Source organism: Erpetoichthys calabaricus, chromosome 2, assembly GCF_900747795.2.
Source record: "Erpetoichthys calabaricus chromosome 2, fErpCal1.3, whole genome shotgun sequence".
Classification (NCBI taxonomy): Eukaryota; Metazoa; Chordata; class Cladistia; order Polypteriformes; family Polypteridae; genus Erpetoichthys; species Erpetoichthys calabaricus.
The window spans coordinates 76,599,271-76,620,024 of record NC_041395.2 but is presented as its reverse complement, the minus strand read 5'-3'; the positions used below and the strand labels follow the sequence as shown (position 1 = coordinate 76,620,024).

General features: G+C 39.3%; 1 protein-coding gene across 1 annotated transcript in view; it reads right to left on the bottom strand.

Annotated features, from left to right (window-relative positions):
• The window catches only part of bnipl (BCL2 interacting protein like), a 67,328-nt gene extending 48,076 nt beyond the window's left edge, over positions 1-19,252 (bottom strand). The window contains exon 1 of the mRNA XM_028793952.2: positions 18,643-19,252. Coding sequence (XP_028649785.1) covers positions 18,643-18,689 — 47 coding nt within the window. The 5' untranslated portion in view covers positions 18,690-19,252. The remainder of the gene's footprint in view (positions 1-18,642) is intronic.
• Positions 19,253-20,754: the final 1,502 nt, after the last annotated feature.

The following is a 20,754-nucleotide window of genomic DNA, read 5'->3' as shown; positions in this document are numbered from 1 at the left end:
TCCGGCCTATCGCTCTGACGTCGCATGTGATGAAAACCATGGAGCGACTGCTGCTTCACCACCTGAGGCCACAGGTCTGCCACGCCCTCGACCCTCTGCAGTTCGCATACCAGGAGAAGGTGGGAGCGGAGGATGCCATCATCTACATGCTACACCGATCCCTCTCCTACTTGGACAGAGGCAGTGGTGCTGTAAGAATTATGTTTCTGGACTTCTCTAGCGCCTTCAACACCATCCAACCTCTGCTCCTTAGGGACAAGCTGACAGAGATGGGAGTAGGTTCATACCTGGTGGCATGGATCATGGACTATCTTAAAGACAGACCTCACTATGTGCGTCTCAGGAACTGCAGGTCTGACATTGTGGTCAGCAACACAGGAGCGCCGCAGTGGACTGTACTTTCTCTGGTCCTGTTCAGCCTATATACTGTACATCGGACTTCCAATACAACTCGAAGTCCTGCCACGTGCAAAAGTTCGCTGATGACACGGCTATCGTGGGCTGCATCAAGAGTGGGCAGGAGGAGGAGTATAGGGATCTAATCAATGACTTTGTTAAATGGTGCGACTCAAACCACCTACAACTGAACACCAGCAAAACCAAGGAGCTGGTGGTGGATTTTAGGAGGACCAGGCCCCTCATGGACCCCGTGATCATCAGAGGTGACTGTGTGCAGAGGGTGCAGACCTATAAATACCTGGGAGTGCAGCTGGATGATATATTGGACTGGACTGCCAATACTGATGCTCTGTGCAAGAAAGGACAGAGCCAACTATACTTCCTTAGAAGGCTGGCGTATTTCAAGATCTGCAATAAGATAATGCAGATGTTCTATCAGATGGTTGTGGCGAGCGCCCTCTTCTACGCGGTGGTGTGCTGGGGAGGCAGCATAAAGAAGAGGGACGCCTCACGCCTGGACAAACTGGTGAGGAAGGCAGGCTCTATTGTAGGCACGGAGCTGGACAGTTTGACATCCGTGGCAGAGCGACGGGCACTGAGCAGGCTCCTGTCAATCATGGAGAATCCACTGCATCCACTGAACAGTATCATCTCCAGACAGAGGAGAAGCTTCCGCAACAGACTGCTGTCAATGTCCTGCTGCACTGAGAGACTGAGGAGATCGTTCCTCCCCCACACTATGTGACTCTTCAATTCCACCCGGGGGGGTAAGCGTTTAAATTATACAAAGTTATTGTCTGTCTGTATACCTGCATTGTTATCACTCTTTATTTTAATATTTTCTTTATCAGTATGCTGCTGCTGGAGTATGTGAATTTCCCCTTGGGATTAATAAAGTATCTATCTATCTATCTGTCTATCTATCTATCTATCTACTGATGTTAAATTGGTCTAAAAAGCAGGAGTCCATTATTTTGTCTCTATATAGCACCTTTCATGTTGGACACTGTTAGAAAAGACAGAGCAGCACAGGTAAAACAAATCAATGACATTGTATGGCTGCCAAATTTAGATGTTTAGTTCATCTAACTAGCAGTAGTTAGTTAATGCCCACTTTATATAGTGTTTTTCATTTACTCATTAATACTTCAAACCTGCTTTTTCCAATACAGAACCCGGATAGGGCAGAACCAAGCATGTATGTCGTTGGGATATGAAAGTAAAAGCAGAGTAACCTTAGACATAGTCACAGAGAGAACATGTAAGCAACACATTGATTGTACCAGTTCTGTCCCCAAAGCTTTCTTTGATTAGTCTCTATTATACAGAGTGTATCTTGATGAATGCTTTTATGAAGTACAATACAATGTAACAACTACAGCATAAGAGACGAATGACACAATCAGTTTCCTATCACCAGTCTTCAGTGGCATAAAGTAAGAATTTCCCTGCACTCTATGCATGTGATAATAATGACCCTATAAACCCAAACCTATTTTCCCCCCCTTGCCAAAACAGAGATTTAGGTAAAATAAGATAAAAATTATGAAGAATTTGATCATAAATAGATAATAAACCTCGTCTCCATTCCCTTTCATCTTCCTAGTGTAGGGAGATTTGCTCCCAGAAGAACAGCAAGGCCAAGTATTGTGGGCTAGTCCCCTGAGACAGTGCCCACTTGTTCAGGAATCTAATCTCACTGATGTACAGGGTAAGGACTTTTTACTCATACTTTATCTGGGATCCTGCACTTGAAACACCTGAGGACACCTTCAAGACTATCTGAACAAAACTGATAAAATGAATAATAATAGATAGAGTTCTGCTTAACAAAACTGAATTTGTTAACCTGCCTCATCTCTTGGCAAGTTGCACAGATAATACAGGACCGGGTGTGATAATATAACACACAACTGCACACATTTTAGGAGTTGATGAATGGAAAGGTGGAAAACAGATGTCTGGGAGTTTGGGGATTTGTTTAGAAAGTGGAGAGCAGCAAAATAAAATAAAAAAGCAGAGGCCATGTCACCTAGTATTACCTTTAAAACTCTGCTCATCAACTGCCATTTAAAACTTTGAGACCAATGTGACACAACCCTTAGAGACAATTTATTTATAAAATGTTTGGTTAAAATTTGTTTTTGAATATTTCTGTAAGGTCTTCTCTCAATTACTATACCTCTGTATCCTCATTAAAATACTGAATACTTGAAAGAATCCATTTAAATGAGTTATTTCCTAAAATATTTTAAGAATTTATTTAATCTTGGTCTATATGCCCCCGTTTGTTTATGACATGATTCACCTCATGTTTGGCAACTCAAACACTTTAACCTTAGAAAAAAAATCACTGCATTACACACAGTTAATTTGTTTGCGTGAGCCAATATTTTAATTACTATTATTCCTATTTCTTATTTGATAAGATGATTGACACAAATGATGCAAGTAATTTATTGTCATTCTCTGCAAGACACATTAAAGCTAACAGACCATTGGTAACAATACAAGAAATTTAGTACTGCAGAATAGTCCCACTTATAAGGGTGGGTGGATGGATGGATGGATAGATAGATAATACCATCTATAGTTTAAATGAGGAATAACAATTCCAGAAATTGTACACATGCAATCTAAAAAAACAAACATTCATTTTATGTGTTTGCCTGCTTTGCTAGAACATTTAGTGTTCAGTAGAATCTAATTTCATTAGTTCAGAATTTCAGAACATACACACCCATCTACCAAGTTCCCCCATAATTTGCAACGCACGTCAGAGCAGAATCACAACTATGTATAAAGGATCTGTGTGTACGAGTCTGTAATAAAGTTGTGAGGCTTTAGGTGGCAGGTATGGTGTAAAGAAAAATCTGAAGAGTGTTGAAAGTTCCCAGAATTCATATATTAGAGTGTAGAAGGAATATGTGAAGTGCCCAGACTCATTCTGGTGAAGGCCATCCTCTTAAACAAAGCAGCAGTTAAATATCATCCATGGTCTGAGAAGCAACAAAAAAGTCAATGACTAAATTGGCAGAATTATAAAGTGTAATGGATGGGATGGGTAAAACCTTTATGAGGCCAAGGCTCATAAAGAGTGGGACATCAGGAATAGTGAATGTAGGAGAAAAAAAAACAAACAAACATTGGCGTTGTGCATCAGTCTTTGCAAGAACTTCAGCTGGGCTGAAGAGTCACATGATAACAGAGCAGCAAGCCTAAGCAAACACATCCATGAAATGTCTTTAGAACAAGACTATGAACGCACTTCAGCTACCAAACTAAACCCCAGACTCAAGTCCTTTAAAGTGTTTGGAAGGAGAACTCTTAAGTAAAGTAAATATGAGGTTTCATTGTATTTTTTTTTTAAATATTTTATAACAAACAAGCAAAACTGCCTCTTTAAGTAGTAGTGTGGAGCGAATCACTAATACATTTTATACTACATTCAAAGAAAAAGTGACACTCAAAAATCTGTTTTGGTCATTTGAGATCACCATAGCCGTATTGAATTGAAAGTCTTTATTGCCATTGCATAATAATTACAACAAAATTATGGGTGTCTCTCCAACTGGGTACAGAAAGCATAAATGACTCTTCTTTCGTGAAACACAAACCGATGCTACAACACATAATACAAGCAAGGGAAATAAAACCAAATTTAGCACATTCACTCAACCACTTCTAGAGTGAAATAATGGAGAATGACCTCCATAAAATGCAGTAATTGAACAAAGGCCAATCATGGCCACCTCAAGACTGTTACAACAGCACACAAGGAATTTTCATGGATGGTGCAGACATGTGAGTGAGTTTATTATGGACTGAATCATTTATTTTCATAAGACGGGGAGACGTAGGGATATGACTGTGTGAAAACAGTACCAGTAGTGACAAAATGTGCAGGAAAACCCACAAGCACAAGAGAATGGATCTGAGGGGCTGGTAGATCACCTGACAGGCTGTTAAAGCTTGTACTGTACATTCACACATTCCATCATCCAGTGTCACAGCAGCTGACACACAGACTCAACAGAATATACTTGCATCTACACAGTAAAATAAATTTAAAAATATGTAAATTAATGAGTATGTCTATAATTTTTTTTTTAAATTACCAAATTAAAATCAGAGGGGGACAAAAGTCACCTGGGAAAAAGACCTCTAACAGGAACCCTAGAGCACCATAGTACAGCAGAAAAATTAAGTTGACCAGACTGTCATGGTAGCCAGCAGCTTAGCTAACATTCTTTCTTATATAACTTCTTTCAGACATTCCATAACAGAGCCAGGTTCCCAGATTAACTTATTAATGTCAGCTGACATGCATTGGCCTACTTAGAACTTCATAAGTGACATTTCAGCTTTCACTTTGTAAAATATGGGCGGTGTACAGCATGTGTGATGAAAAGAAAGGTGGAAAATAGAAAGCAATACATTTAGAAGGATAACAAGATCTACTGGAAAAAAGATCCATCAATGTCTGGGTCACAAAGACCCATATCCTATCCTGGCCCCACTGGATGCAGACAGGATATGTGTTCATTCTAGGACACACTCATTCACTTTTAGCCAATGTACAGTTGCCAGTTAAGCGTGTTTTCAGGATGGGAGAGAGCACCAGAGTACAATGAGAAAACCAATAAAGAAACGTGAAAGAAACGTGGAGAACATGTAGCGAGGCTGGAACTTAAACCTGAGTCACTACCCAGTGTGCCATTTCTTCCCGCCTCACATATGCCTCTCTGCAGTCTCGAAACCAGATGTTCAAGCCTCTCTGGTACACTACTTTTGTAAAGAAGAACAGCGGGCATGGCACACCACCAGGTTTTGGCACCAGGCTTAGGTTTTGGACAGATATCCAACACTTCTGATGTGGTTCTCTCTTTGTTTTGATTTTACTGATTTTATTAAAAGCACACAACATTCCATACAAATAAATCACTTTTTACAAACATAAGATTGAAAACAAATCAACCACCACACCAGAGCTAAGTCAGCAGAGTAAAGCTTAATGCTAGTAAAAATAAGTAAATAGATGAATTAATAAGTGAATAATGATAAATGGGGAGAAAAAAAAGGGGAGAGAATCTGCATCCTCAGTGCTTTAAAAGCTTATTCTAAAATGTTATTGATTAGATCCTGCCAGGTTTTGAAAAAGTTCTGCATAGATCCTCTAAGTGAGAATAGGTGAGTTAGGATTCTTACAATTGAGCAAGATAAGTCTACATGCCAGTAGTGAAGTAGAGGCAATCACAGTTTGTTTGTCCTTCTCCACTTTAAACCCATCTGGAAGAACACCAAACACAGCTGTTAGTGGATTAGGAGGGATTGGGACACCAAGGCTGTCTGAAAGGCACTTAAAGGTTTTGGTCCAAAATGATGTTAATTTGGTGCAGGCCCAAAACATGTGACCCAGTGAGGCTGGAACTTGATTGCAACTTTCGCAGGTTGAATCTTGCTCTGGAAACATTTTGGACGATTTTAAGCTAGACAGATGAGCTTGATATATAATTTTGAATTGAATAATTGTATGCTTTGTGCATATGGAGCTCGAGTAGATTCTCTGCATTGCTACTTTCCACTCCTTTTCTGAAATATTGACTGATAGATCCTTTTACCACTGTCCTCTTGGATCTTTGAAAGGGAGGGGCTGTAAAACGGTTTTATATATTACGGAGATGCTGTCTGAGCCCTCAAGACTGATCAATATTTTTTCCGGCATAGAGGTAGGTATGAGGTTAGGAAAATTGGGCAGGTTCTGTTTAACAAAGTTTCTAATTTGAAGGTAGTAAAAGAAATGCGCTGCTGTGAAGTTAAATTTGGAATGTAATTGTTCATAGGATGCAAAGACATTGTACAGATCTCTAAGTGATTTGATCCCAAATGTTTTTCAGACATTAAAAACTGCATATATTTGAGAGGGTGGAAAAAGGTGGTTCTCGTGCAGACGTTCTCTCTTGTAACACTAAAGACAACATGCTGGCTGCCTTCAATAGCCCTCCTACATATGACAAAAAATAATGGCAAGTATTGGTTAAACTTGGTTCTCTACAGGCTGCCTTCTATACCAGGGTGTTTATCGAAATTTGACTTTTGAACATATACAGTAAATGGCAAACAAGCAGTTTTTTTTTAAATATTTAAAAGTAAACCCATTGTTATCAATTTATAATGACGATTAATGAGAAAAATGCCCCTGCCTCTAAACACAAAGCACTATTCCAAGATGTGCTGGAGAGACTCACCTTATTGCAACATCAGACTAATACCACAAAATCCGGAAATATGAGCCTCAGGCAAAAACTAAAAATGACAGCATTACTACCATTTATTACAGACACTTCAAGATGAGGTGGTGGAGCACAGGTTAGCATGTTCTTGTGTTGACTATGTGTGTCTTCTCCAGTCTTGATCTCACATGTCAAAAATGTGTGTGTTGGGGTAATAGGGGAGCCTAGCAGGCCAGTTAAGGACAAGCATTACTGTGCCATGTAACAGACTGGCATGCTGTCTAGGGTTGGTTCTTGCCTTATTTCCTATGATGCCAAGATGGGCTCCTGCTAGTCAACACCTAGTACTGGACAACACAGGTTCAGTAAATGCATGGTTGGCATTTGTTTAATCATCACAGTGCTTTTATTATGCAGAAGCACCAACAGATCATCATATGGCTGAAGACGAGAGTTCTGTTTTGTTGTCAAGGACGTCTCTCTCTGTTCAGCCCGCCTGGTTATTTTCAAGTTGTTACAAGTCAGCATTAAGGCTCACCCTTCAGTTGCATAAAGAGAGAGACGGCATTGCTTTTAGTGTTCGTCATCCTAAGTGTAAACAGCCATTATTTTAGGCTTCCTGAGCCAAGTCTCAGACTTGCCATTTAAAGATCTACGTCAAAATATCTTGTATTTTATTCTAAGCTGTCAAGTTTACAATCTGCTATTTATTAAAGAAGAAGGAAATTAATAATAAATAAAGAATGTGATTTGAAGCTATGAATAGTGGGTCCTCCTCACTTCTATTAATAATAATAATACATTTTATTTATATAGTGCCTTTCCACGGTGCCTCCTGACTTTAAATTTTATTTGTGGCTCTCAGGTCAGAGCTAACCTACCATACATGTTATCATCTGAAGCATGGAGATCAGTCCCCACAACGTCCCATTCGTCTCCTTCTGGCTTAGAGCCTTTTTAAACGCAGCAGTTGTACCCTGCCATCATGAATGCACGTTGTAACCTGCTCACATATTCAACACAATCCATGTCAGATACTACTGTCTGTTTTGTTCATCACTTTTTGATAGAGCTCACTGTGAAAAGTGCTACCAACATGAAACAAATATTGAGTCGCTGGGTAACAGAACTCCAAGTTGAGGAATACTTGTACAAGCTGCTCGTGTGTTTGCAATTTTCAAAAATTAATTCTTGAATTCCTCTCATTACATTTTCCACTTATTTTTGCTACACTCATCCACTTTCAGCATTACTTTTCCAAACAATTGTATTCAGAGCCTTTCTATAGTATTGTATGGTATAGTAAAGTGTGTCTCAAGGGGCATCAAAATCACAGAACAGTTGTCCACATATTGTATGATGAAAGAAGAGCTCCAGGATCAAATAGTGCATCAGATGTGGAGATTAGACCCTAAAGTTGTAGATTCAAAGTCCAGTGCTTTAATATAAATCAAAGAGGGGAACCATAACTACATGCTAACAAGCTCAGGGCAGGAAAGAGCACAACTGAGGTAAAACATGTCATCATCTGCAGGAAACTCCAGCAGAGAGCTTAATGGTGTTAAGTTAATTTAGGAACCCACAGATCAGGGAGCTACATTTCCAGCCAGCATAAATTGTTAATTGAACAGCCAATGCTAAACTCTTGCAGAGCAAGTGTATATGTGAGAATTGTCCCAGTTGTGCTGTCCAGGATTTGGCTCCTTCTCAGTTCCAGTTCTCTACAGCCTTGCATTGGTAAAGATGGAATAAGAAAACTAACGATTGACAGAATTAACAAAATGTACAGATGCGCGAGTCCTCAATGTGGCAAATGTCGGCCCATTGCTATGGTCAAGTATGATAACAGAGAACTTGTTTTTTCTTGTATTATCTATAAAAAATGGCAAATGAAATAAATAGGGAGGAAGACGACACCATTTGTGCACACTGATGCTGCGTGCAGAAGTCATTTCATATGCACTGTTTATGCAGGAAGTACTAAACCAGCAAAACTGGCTTTTAGTAGCACAAACAGGCCGGTGGGTGGGCAGAGAGAGTGCGTTGAGTCTTAACCTTTAAAATCATGAAACAAACCTCACACAAACTCAGCTTTCTGCTCTTACGATTTGTAGCTCACAATCCAATTCAGCCATCTAGCCGTGAACGGGACATACTCAACCTCAGTGTGGAACTGCATTTGTCTAATTATCACACACACACACGCACACTTATAATAGGGTCATTGGAAAGTCCTTGCACAGTTTTAAATAATCATAATTTCAGTTACATACATAAAAGAACATTGTGAAGCATGATTTATTTTATAATAACTTACTACTAAATGTGTAATAGTTCATTAATTTTTTAATTAATTTGTTCATTACTCTGTTTTCAGAATTTTTATTGACCCATAACTATAACTTCAACATATGAGAAAGTAAAGTGCATCCTGTGGCTGGCCGAGTTAAAAATGGGTCGGCGTGGTCCAAAGAAGATTTAGAACCCATTACAAGAAAGGTGCACCACACAACCATACCACACTCTTTAGTTGAATTGTGGAGTAGGAAAACTAATGTGATTCAGAGCATTAACTGAAAATCACTTGTAAAATGTATTTATAGAACTTTAGAATCACATCATGGTTTGTATATATGTGATGATGATGATGGACATGTTGAAAATCAACAACCTCAAGAATACCTCTGTGCAAAGATGTAATACATTGTTCCATTTATCCTTTTTACAGATTCCTTTCATCATATATAGACCTGAAGCTATGATTATTTAAACCTGCACAATAACTTTATAATGAGCCTGTATTATATTTAAATATACACTCTACAGAATATAAGTTCAGAATATTCAAGGTGTTATCTATGTGGCTTTTTCTGGCTTTCTCCCAAAGTCACATGGGTGTAGTAAACTGTTTAATGTGTGTGTGCTGTGATGGACTGGTGTCTGATCCAGAGCTGGTTCCTGCCAGGGCAAGCAAACATGTGCCAGAAAAGTAGTTTTTGAAGTGAATAAAATTGATCAATATATACAAATGGTTGCTTAGGAAGTTCCAAAGACAGAGCAGGTGCCTTTTAAAAATCACACCATAATAAGGTTTAGTGCCATGTGCACATAGTGTCACCTTCAGACAAGTGAAAGTAGTGTAAGAGGTCAGAAAATAAATCAAAAAGCAGACAATGAATAAAACACTAAACACAAAACGTTATTAGTCCTGAAGGAAATGATAGGTTTACAGTAAGGTACCAATATACATGAACGATTTTTAATATGCAACTACAAATTGACCAATTATACATTTTTATCTATCTGTAGTGCTTAATGGCTGAAGATAGTAATGACTTCATATAGTACTCTTTAGAGCAGTGCTGTTGTATCAGCCTATCACTCCTTTGTTTAGCCAAGATGGCCTGCGAAGAATGAGAGTCATTATCAAAAATCCCTCTAAGTTTCCTGCATGCTTGCTGTTCCAGTACAGCTTCCAGTGAAGCCAACCTAACTCTAAGAACTAAACTGGCATTTCATGCTAATTTGTTGAGCCTTAGGAACCTCCTGCACTGATGGCACATCCTCAGAACTTGACTATAAAGACGATTGTGCAGAGTAGTGCAAACTGGTAAAAGACATATAGAAGTGACCTGCATAGACTTAAGGACCAAAGTCTTCTCAGAAAATAGAGGCAATTCTTGTCCTTCTTGTAAACAGCTTCTGTATATAACTTCTAGTGTTCCACGCAGGCCTGTTATCCAAACCCAGCCCAAGGTACTCAAAGGCCCTCACCACCTCCAAATCTACACTTCCAATAGCAACAGAGAAGCAGGAGGTTGACTTGGCCTTCCATTCATCTCCATTTCTGTTATCTTACTGATGCTGAACTGCAGCTACTGTAAAAAAAATCCTTCATCGGGACCCTGTAGTGATCCTCCTGCTCACCAAATCATGGCCAAGTCAGAAAACATGACTAATCAGTGGTGTATCTAAACTCCAAGGTGTACAGTACATACTCTGAACAGAAGCAGGTGCTGTGTGTCAGTGATATTCTGAGGCACCTTCACCACCCTCTGTAGTGCTTTGTGGACTGGGGCTTTTGTTATGCTATAGACTGATGCAGATGCAGTAGAGCAGAGATAAGCAATGTGGGGATAAACTAAGTGTTTAAACGCTACAGCTATATTCTGGCGTGGCATATTTGCATTGTTAGCTAGACAATAATGTTAAACTTAGTTATTCGTTTAGAGAAGCCGTCAGAAGGCAGATGCTGTGTAGCCTCATCTGTGCATCTACTAGTGTTGTTAGGGAAAATTGTTAATTTGGGTGTTTTGAGTACTGAAATCTGAATCTCCTGTGCCTCTTCATTATCAGCTTTCTTAACGGCAATCCTTTTATCCTCTTCTTGATGAGGTGTGACACACCGTTTGCTTCCTTTATATATTTTGCAATTCATATGTTCATTGACATGACTGCCAATTCTTTCAACCTTACAACTCCAAAGTATGGAGTCTCATAGATATTAAGCAAAAAAAAAAAAATTATGTAATTTGCTCGAACGGATTATTTTTATTTTTTTTCCCCCGACTCTTATTTCAGTAGTATGAAGCCCTGTTCCATATTAATTCACTCGAAAAGATTATTATTATTTTTCCACATTGCAGTCCAGTTCTTATTACGGCGCCACACATTGTTTTCCTGGCATGCAGTTCAGTGAACTGTAATGTGTTTGTTAACATCAGTGAACAGGAAAAGGAACTAGCTGGAAGACCACCACAGTTGAAATGGTTCTTTTGAGTCCTGAAATTAGTTTGAGATGCAGAAGTTACAAAAATGGATATATGGAATTTTCTCAGAGAATGTGATATTCCTGAGTCAGTGGTGGAAACGTTAATAGAAGAAAAGGTATGTTCAAAATATAGTTGATAATAGCACTGAGCCGCATAGATTAGACTGAAACTATTGGCTGGCTATACTCTTCCGGCTCTGGTTCACTAAACTGCATACCAGGAAAAATAAATAGCTACTGACATAACAAAAAAATAAAAAATAATCAGTTCAAATGAGTTATGTAATTCTTTCAAATGATTTGCTAATCTCATGAGTGGGGATTGAATTGAATTCGGTTTTACTAAGTTTGACTTGATTGTATAAAACATTTCATGCTTTTAATAAATTCAATAATTTGCCTGATAATTACAGGGCTCCGTACCAATGCAATCATTGTAACGGAAAATTAGAAAACACACACAGCACCTGTGACAACATATTGTTCACTTTTACCTCTAGTTCACCGATGTCTTCGAATGCCAAAGTATAACCTGATTTTACAGAAATGTTTTTTCCTTGCATCAGGTTATTGTTTATTTTTAGCACATACAGTGTGCTGTCTGCACACACGAAACACATTGATATGCTTAATATGCTTTCAGCACACTTTTTGGCTGTAGACAGTTTATTGTAATCAAAAGCTTTGAACAAGGTAAACAAAATGTGACACTTGGGGAGACATCTAATTGTTTCCATCCAGGTTTTAAGCAAAATTCACGCATGGCTGTCTCCAGATATACATATTATACATACATAACCCAACAGTAACAAGGCCAATCTGTAATTCAGAAATCAGAAACCAAAGGTAAAGCATAAATACCCAAAAACTAGAAAAGTCAAGTAGAACTCACAAAAGAACATATCTCCACAACAACCATTCCAAGGGGCCTAACTCCTCAACCTAAATATAAAGGCTGAGGACCATTCCTTAGCAGTGACATCATGGAGACCCTGCCTCTTGGGGGGGTTGTAGCAATATAATATACTAAATAATACTTTTAGGTCAATAAGTATTTGGACGGTGATAACAACTTTCATAATTTTGGCTCTGGATTTGAATTGAAGCAATCAAGATGTCTTGGGATTAATAAAGTATCTATCTATCTATCTATCTGAAGTGTAAAACACTGTATGAGCCATTTAGAAAAGACAAACATTTTAATACATGGTCCTCCCGTTTTCAGTGGCTCAAAAGTATTTGGTCAAACTAAAGCAATCAAGAATATAACAATCATTTTGAATACTTGGTTGAAAATCCTTTACAGTCAATGACTGCCTGAAGTCTGGAATCCTTGGCCATTTCCAAGTGCTGGGGTTTTCACCCTACTGATGCTTTGTCAGGCCTTTACTACAGCTGTCTTCGGGTGCTGCTTCTTCATTGGACTTTCTGCCTTCAGTTTGGTCTTCAGTTGACTGGCTTGGTCATTGAATATTTGCCTTGAAAAGCACTTGGTTTGCTGTTAACAATATGTTTTGGCTCATTGTCCATCTGTAATGAGAAGTGTTGTCCTATCGGTTTTGCAGCATTTTTCTGAATCTGAGCAGGCAGTATAGCCCTGTAACTTTAGAATTCATCCTGTTACTTCTGCCAGCAGTCATATCATCAATAAACACTAGTGACTAGCTTCCATTGCCAGCGACACATGCCCATGCCATAACACTGCCTCCACCATGTTTCACAGATGATGTGGTATGCTACACATCATGATCTGTTCCTTCTCTTCTCAATACTTTTCTGTATCAATCATTCTGGTACATATTGGTTTTAATGTCATTTGTCCAAAGAAAACTTCCAAAACTAAATAAAAATTTTTTTCTGGCAAAGCCTAATCTGTCCTTCCTATGCTTGAGGTCTATCAATTATTTGCATTTTGTGGTAAACCCTCTGTATTTACTTTCATGAAGTCTTCTCCTGATTGTAGACTTTGGCAATGATAGATCTACCTCCTGGAGAGTGTTCTTGGTTTGCCTAAATGTCATGAATTGGTTTTTCTTCAACAAGAAAAGAATTCTGCAATCATCCAGCACAGTTGTCTTCCATGGTTGTCCAGGCCTTCTGGTGTTGCTGAGCTCACCAGTGCATTCCTTCTTTTTAACAATGTACCAGATGGTTGATCTGACCACTCCTGGTGTTTGTGCTATTTTTTCGGGTGGATTTGTTTTGTGTTCTCTGTGTAATGATGGCCTGTTTTTACTTATTAAACAGACAGCTCTTTAGACCTCATATTGAGAGTTCACAGCAACAGCTTCCATATGCATACTGTGTCTCCATCCAAATATTTATAGACCTATTTTAAAAACTAACTAATACTTGCATAATAACAAAAATAAATGAAAAATAATTATTTCAAAACAACAGAAATAACAAAAAAAGGAAAATACACTTAAGCATGTGAAAAAAACATTGCTGAAACATAACACATATAATATTATAACATAACATTCTCAAACTTGCGTAATCCAATTGAATACCGAAGAACACTGAAGCCTATGCTGGCACTTTATTGAATATGAAACTAGTAAAGTTCCTCCATGAAGAAAACTTCATACTGAAATCTTGATATTCATTTTAATTTTGCAACAGGGTTGTAAGCGTGATGCCCCTGTGGTTCTTGGAAATGAAGCATGTGACTTGAATTCCACTCCATGGCGTCAGCTGTAGTCCTTACCTAGGTTTTTGCCAAGGTATGTTAACAATTTCTTATGTATTTGTTTTCACAAAGTGTCAGAGTCTAATATTTTTAAGATGTTTTTGTATAGTTTGATTTTTTACTGTTATTAGTACCTTCCTAATTGTATGATAATGATGACTGTCTGCGGTGGGTTGGCGCCCTGCCCGGGATTTGTTCCTGCCTTGCACCCTGTGTTGGCTGGGATTGGCTCTGGCAGACCCCTGTTACCCTGTGTTAGGATATAACAGATTGGAAAATGACTGACTGACTGACGACTTTGTATTAGTGGAACATACTAATATACTGTATTTATCCATCTCAGTTAATTGTATAGTGTGTGTGTGTATATATACAGTATGTATATATATATATATATATATATATATATATATATATATATATATATATATATATATATACAGTGCATCCGGAAAGTATTCACAGCGCATCACTTTTTCCACATTTTGTTATGTTACAGCCTTATTCCAAAATGGATTAAATTCATGTTTTTCCTCAGAATTCTACACACAACACCCCATAATGACAACGTGAAAAAAGTTTACTTGAGGTTTTTGCAAATTTATTAAAAATAAAAAAATTGAGAAAGCACATGTACATAAGTATTCACAGCCTTTGCTCAATACTTTGTCGATGCACCTTTGGCAGCAATTGCAGCCTCAAGTCTTGTTGAATACGATGCCACAAGCTTGGCACACCTATCCTTGGCCAGTTTCGCCCATTCCTCTTTGCAGCACCTCTCAAGCTCCATCAGGTTGGATCATATACATACACACACACACTTAACACTTGAAGGTTACATTTTGAATCCATCACAATATTTTTCCTATATACTGTATATTGTGAAAAAGTGACTGGGACTGGAAACCACTGAGAAGACTCTCCTCCATAAACCAGCTGTTTCGTCTATTGCAGGGTTGCCTATTTTGGAAGCGTTAACCACAAAACAGCAAGCAGCCCTGAATAAAATTCCTGTACATACCATCACCTACTCACTCCATCCTAAAAAACAGCAGAGTTTTGATTGCTTTGTATTCATTTCCTGAATTTGACATAAAAATGGTTAATGAAATGGTCTCTTCCACCACATTACTGACTACTTCAGATCTTAAACGTTTCCTGCCTTAAACTGAAATGACAAAAGGCTACCTTTTAGACCCTTAGCTACCCACAATGCCATGGTGTAACTGTAGGATCTATGTACTGCCACACAGCACTGTTCATAATTCACTTCTTCATTGACTTATTCCATCCATCCATCTTTTTTTGTGTGGTCAGGGTCAAGGTGGCCACCTACACATCAACAGTTCATTGCATCCGACCAATGAAGTCATGGCATGAGTCCGAGACCTAAAAAGTTCTTGGACAAATACCATGTGAATAAAGGAATACAATGTAAATATCCAGGTATGTGAGGTGTTGTGCCATGTTGCCACCTAGCTTCTTTCAACCATTCATGGGCTAAACCCATTTATTTCAATTTAGGGACCTGGGAAGCCAAAGTGTATGCTGCGTCAACAGAAGCATGGCAAGCACTAGCCGACAGATTACCAGTTCACCACAGGGCACAGTCATTTAGAACGGAGTTTAACTAAACAAACTTATTATTACTCAAAGGAAAGACCCAAATGGACATGGGGAGAATATACAGACTCCATGTTGTATCTGAAATTCTTTTAGTTGTTAAGTATATTTTAAAAGATGACTTCCATTTTCAAATGTAACATCACAATTGCTTTCCATTAGGTACCAACAGCTCAGATGTAAGCAGTCAAACCTGAATTGCCCAACCCATCAAAACAGCTGATAAGCCAAACAGGACTAAATTATCAGTCACAGACACTACTAATGCCACGGATGTGTGACAAGGTCACTGGGCATCAGTTAAGTGGCCAAAGTAATAACAAGCATGTCTTATGCTTTACTGATTTAAAGTCAGTGAGTCACACAGGTGTGTGTGTGTGAGCGAGTGTATGGGGCTTTTCCCAGGCCTGGTCATATCTTGTGTCTATTACCACCACAACGATGATCTTGATTCAAAACACGTACAGATGAACTGAAATAATTACTGCATAATAATGGCCTTATGACCCACAGGGATACAAGAAATAGTAAAGTTATCAAACTCATTCCTCAATATTCAAGAATATGTCACTGAAAAGTAGCCTAAACTGTAGTTTTTCAAAATTATTAATGATTGCAACTATACTTACTGAAGAATCACTGCATATATCAACCATAATAATGACAAACACACCTAACCGTTGAAATAAAAGCTAAGGAGCTCAGATGTTAGTGCTGCTGCCTCTCATCTCGAAGTACTCGGGTTCAACATCCACTCTAGACACTGGTCCAGAAGGCCAGGGGTATTTCATCCAACATCCTAAGACAGGCTTATTATAAAAATAGCACTAAATTGGCTAATTGTGGCCTAAAATATGACCTCCTCTCTGTGTTTAATCCCTGCCTAGGCTTTGTCATCCACAGATAGCTGTAATCCAAAATATATACTGTAGGTTCAAAGATGGATGGATAAAAAGCTTATAGGAGTAACATACTTGATACATCCTGCTGTTATGAGCCATCATAACTCAGAGCCTTGCTAATGTCTAAAGAGAATGTGTAAATTATCAGACAAAGCCATTTGCTTTGACAAAGTTCATTTACCTCCGAGTAAATAATGACCCAATCAATGATTTGCGGGTCATGGGCTTGCACCATTTTAATTTCACACTGAATGTGGCAGCTTCACAGGTCATCAGTTGACTATGGGAGGAAAATCAAGTTAACACAGCATACATCCCAAGGCCCTGATGACAGCTGCATTTCATTCTAACCAATTTGTGAAAGAATAGGCAGTAGGTTTCTCATCCCTGTGTCCACATTCCCAGAAAAATACAAAAATGGGTTTTGTGTTCAGATGTATAGGACTTAAGAATTTGTTTGCACCCTGTTCCCTTTTCTATTGGCAAGTCTCTCACATGCATGAAGCCCCATTGACATTCCATCAAATCAGATCAGTCAATTCAAAATAATATGTTCCATGATCTGCTCCTCAACAGGTGCCTGATGATATGTGAACAAACTCATTGGTTTCTGAACGGACAGATAAAGAAAATTTTGGAAATGCTAATGCCCATGCATCTCCACTCCATTCCTACAAAATTATAAAACGATCATTTTTCAGCCTGCTTAATCTAATTCAGGGTGGCATAGCCCAGAGCCTAGAAGGGCAAGTCTGGGCTCAGGGCACAAAAGAGCCATGGACAGAGTACCAGGCTATCACAGGGCACACACTCAACATTAACCTAATCAGAATGTCTTTGGGGAACATGAATAGATGGTAATATAAAATGTCTATTTATGTGTCTCCTCAGAATCGTAAAAGTAATAAAAAAAATACATACATATGTATCATCTCACCCAAAGGTTCATCATATTATCTTACATGGCTAGATTTACTAGTAGGGTGTCAACGCTCATCTTTAAACCCACTTATCCCATTGAGGGTCATGGACCACCAGTGCAGCACAAGGATAGCCCCTTCCTAGATATGGACGTCAGGCCACATGCTTTTACTCCCATGTTATGTTATTAAAGCACCTTCCATTGACAAATTTACAACCAAATGTCTCCACATCTCATGCGCCCATCACGAATAAAAGCAGGTAAGCCTTTGAGGCGATTGGCTGTCTAAGCAGCCACAGATACTGTGGTTAACCAGGAAACACGGCCATGATGGCTGTGCTTTCAACAATTTGAGGAAGCTGATGCAGCAGAAAGAAGTGTTGTAATGTCAGGGTGAGTCCAGCAACAAATCGGGGTGTGGAAACAGGATGACAGGAGAATCTGACCCGGTGGATCAACGATTTAAGCGACGTGGGCACCTTATAACTCAATAGACACCTCGGCCATTGCGTCACATTCACCTCACCCCTACTTCAGCTCTGATCTCTGATAAAAGTAAACTGACATTATTGGAAGGACGGGGACATTATATTAATTATAGCGGGGGGAAGTGGACACTAGGGGGGGTCCAGGATTACTTGAGGTCGATTCGGTTTTTTTTTTTTAATTTTGATTTCCAAAAATATAATTTAGGCAGCAAAAGTTGACATCAGGAGAAACCCACAAGAAACTTCCCTTTGGTGTGACGAGCGAGTTTAAATTCCTGGGGACAGTGTTTTGTGATGGTGCGAACTACCAAACCCGCTATATAAAGTGCGCTTGTTTGATAGATAGGCTATGCACTGTGTAGCAAGCGCACTCGTATTCACAAAAGCACCCTAACATCAAAGCATGACAAGCAGGCAAACTTTTCGTTGTCATTGCCTTTGTAGAAGCGCTCTTCTTGAAGAGTGGACTTGACAACTGACCAGCTGCCGAGGTGAGGCTAGGTGTTTAGGTGTTCCCCTACCCAGACTAAGAAGTCTCCCCAGGCAGTAAAGCCCATGGCATTACGACTAGCTGACGAGCCCCGAGCTGCCCAAAGGTTTTCGTAGGCTTACCTCCCATTGACGAGCTTGTTCTCCTTCAGCTCCGCATACGAGCCCATTCCGACGCGGCACGGCGTGGCTGTCAGGTGCGACCACCGGTGTTGGTGTCCTCTCTTTTTCGGGAAAGCAGAGACAGACGGATCGGTTACTTAAGCCCCCTGTGTGCTCCTCGGTCTGCTCATGTGCAAGTCGGCGCCCGGCTTCCTCTCCTCAATGACTCGTGCAGCCTCCCGTCTCTACCGGTTTTTCCACATCTCACCTGCAGAGCTGCTTTGTTGTTTTGCGGGCTGAATGCTAGAAGCCGCACACCTCATTTGCATACAAAGCGGGCACGACCGTGGTCCTAAAGGGAGCAGCCTGTACCTTGGAGTGGCACACCTGTTCAGGTAGCGGCTTATCCACTACCTGCAATTTCAAATGCGGACACCTTGTTATCTGGCAGAACTGGGGTCTGTCTCCAGAATGGGACGTCAGGCAATCACCGCTCTCCTGAACATATTCGCTGCCATCTAAATAAAAATGTGTTGCGCGACTGAACAACTTCTTTTCCCCTTTTTATATTAATTAACAAAGTTTGATTAACACAAAAATAGAATCAATCCTACTGTCTCAACGCTTAGCTCCCAGTCTGGCCCCTCTTTAAGTGTTCGCGTCTTTTATATCGACTTCCTCATCACATGCCGGCTGGCAGTGACTGTTAGTTCTAAAGATCTGAGTGTAGCTTCTGATAGACTGGTGCCCTATCCTTGGTTTAATCCCGTCAGGGATCTGTCCTGAGTCCGTCACTTTTCTTATTTATATTAACGACAAAAATTAGCAGAGGATACTAAAATTGGAGGAATGGCAGACAATGAAATGGCAGCAAAAATAATTCCAAGAATTGGAGAAGTTTCAAAACTGGGGCACAAATGGAAAATGATTTAATGTAGAAAAGTGCTACATGTGGGCAAAAGGAACGTCAATTATAAATAATAAGGTTAGAGACACTCTGACAAGGATTTAGGGGTTTATGTCGACACAGCCACATTTTCATCAAGTAAACAATGTGCATAAGCAGTTAAAAGAGCAAATAAAATGTTAGTGTACATTGTAAAAACCATGGAGTATATGAATCAAGAGATGTTATGCTGAGAGTATGCAATGGACTAGTGACAGACATCTGGACTGCAGTACAGTGTGCAGTTCTGGTCACCGCGCTACAAGAAAGACATGGCAGCACCTGCAGCCACACAGAAGAGAACAGCCAGGACTTAAGAACATGTCCTACTCTGACAGACCCAGTAAATTAAACCTGTTCAAGTGTGTACCTTAGGAGGCTGTGTGGGGACCTAATCCAGGTCTTCAAAATCCTCAAAAGCACTAATAAAGTTATTCCAGCAGAATTTTTTCAACCCAAGAGTGAATCACATACTCCAAGACACCAATGCAAATTAAGGAGAGCTGCATTTAGGACTGGAGCCAGAAGGTATAGGAGACATTTGCTGCAAAAAAAGGAAATGAAAATTAAAATTATAAAATGAAAATGCAATCTGTCTTTTGCCATTTATTTTTCAAAGCCTACACGCAAGGAAGCTGCAAACATTAAAAACAAAATGAAATAAGACCATTTGCAATTTTATTTCCCACACACATGAGTCATTTGTGAAAATTTTTTAAATAAAATTAAATCACCTTTTTGTCATTTCATTTTCCATTTTGTCTTTTTATTTTCCATACCCGTCTTGGTGTGTTATGGGGAGGTATTTTCTGCAAAAAAGAGAAACTAAAATTAGAAAATGAAAATGCAATCTCTCTCCTTTGTCATATTTGTTTGCTCTTATGTTCTAATCCACCCAGGATAAGCTCTGACTTGGCTGTGGGTTAAATAATACAGTAGATGAACAGATGGAGACAACTGAAAATTAACAATCTTCAAAGACCATCTCTTACATGTCTTTTAAGAAGCACCATATGTAAACCAAAAAATAACACATTTCGTAAAACTTTTAGTTATTTGGGCATATTCCATCCAAGCAGTTACTGAAACCCCTTAATCTAATTTTAGTGTTAGTTGGCATTAGAAACTCAGCAGCCAAGACAAGAACCAATTCTGTATGAAGTGCCAGTCCACGTTAGGGCGCACTC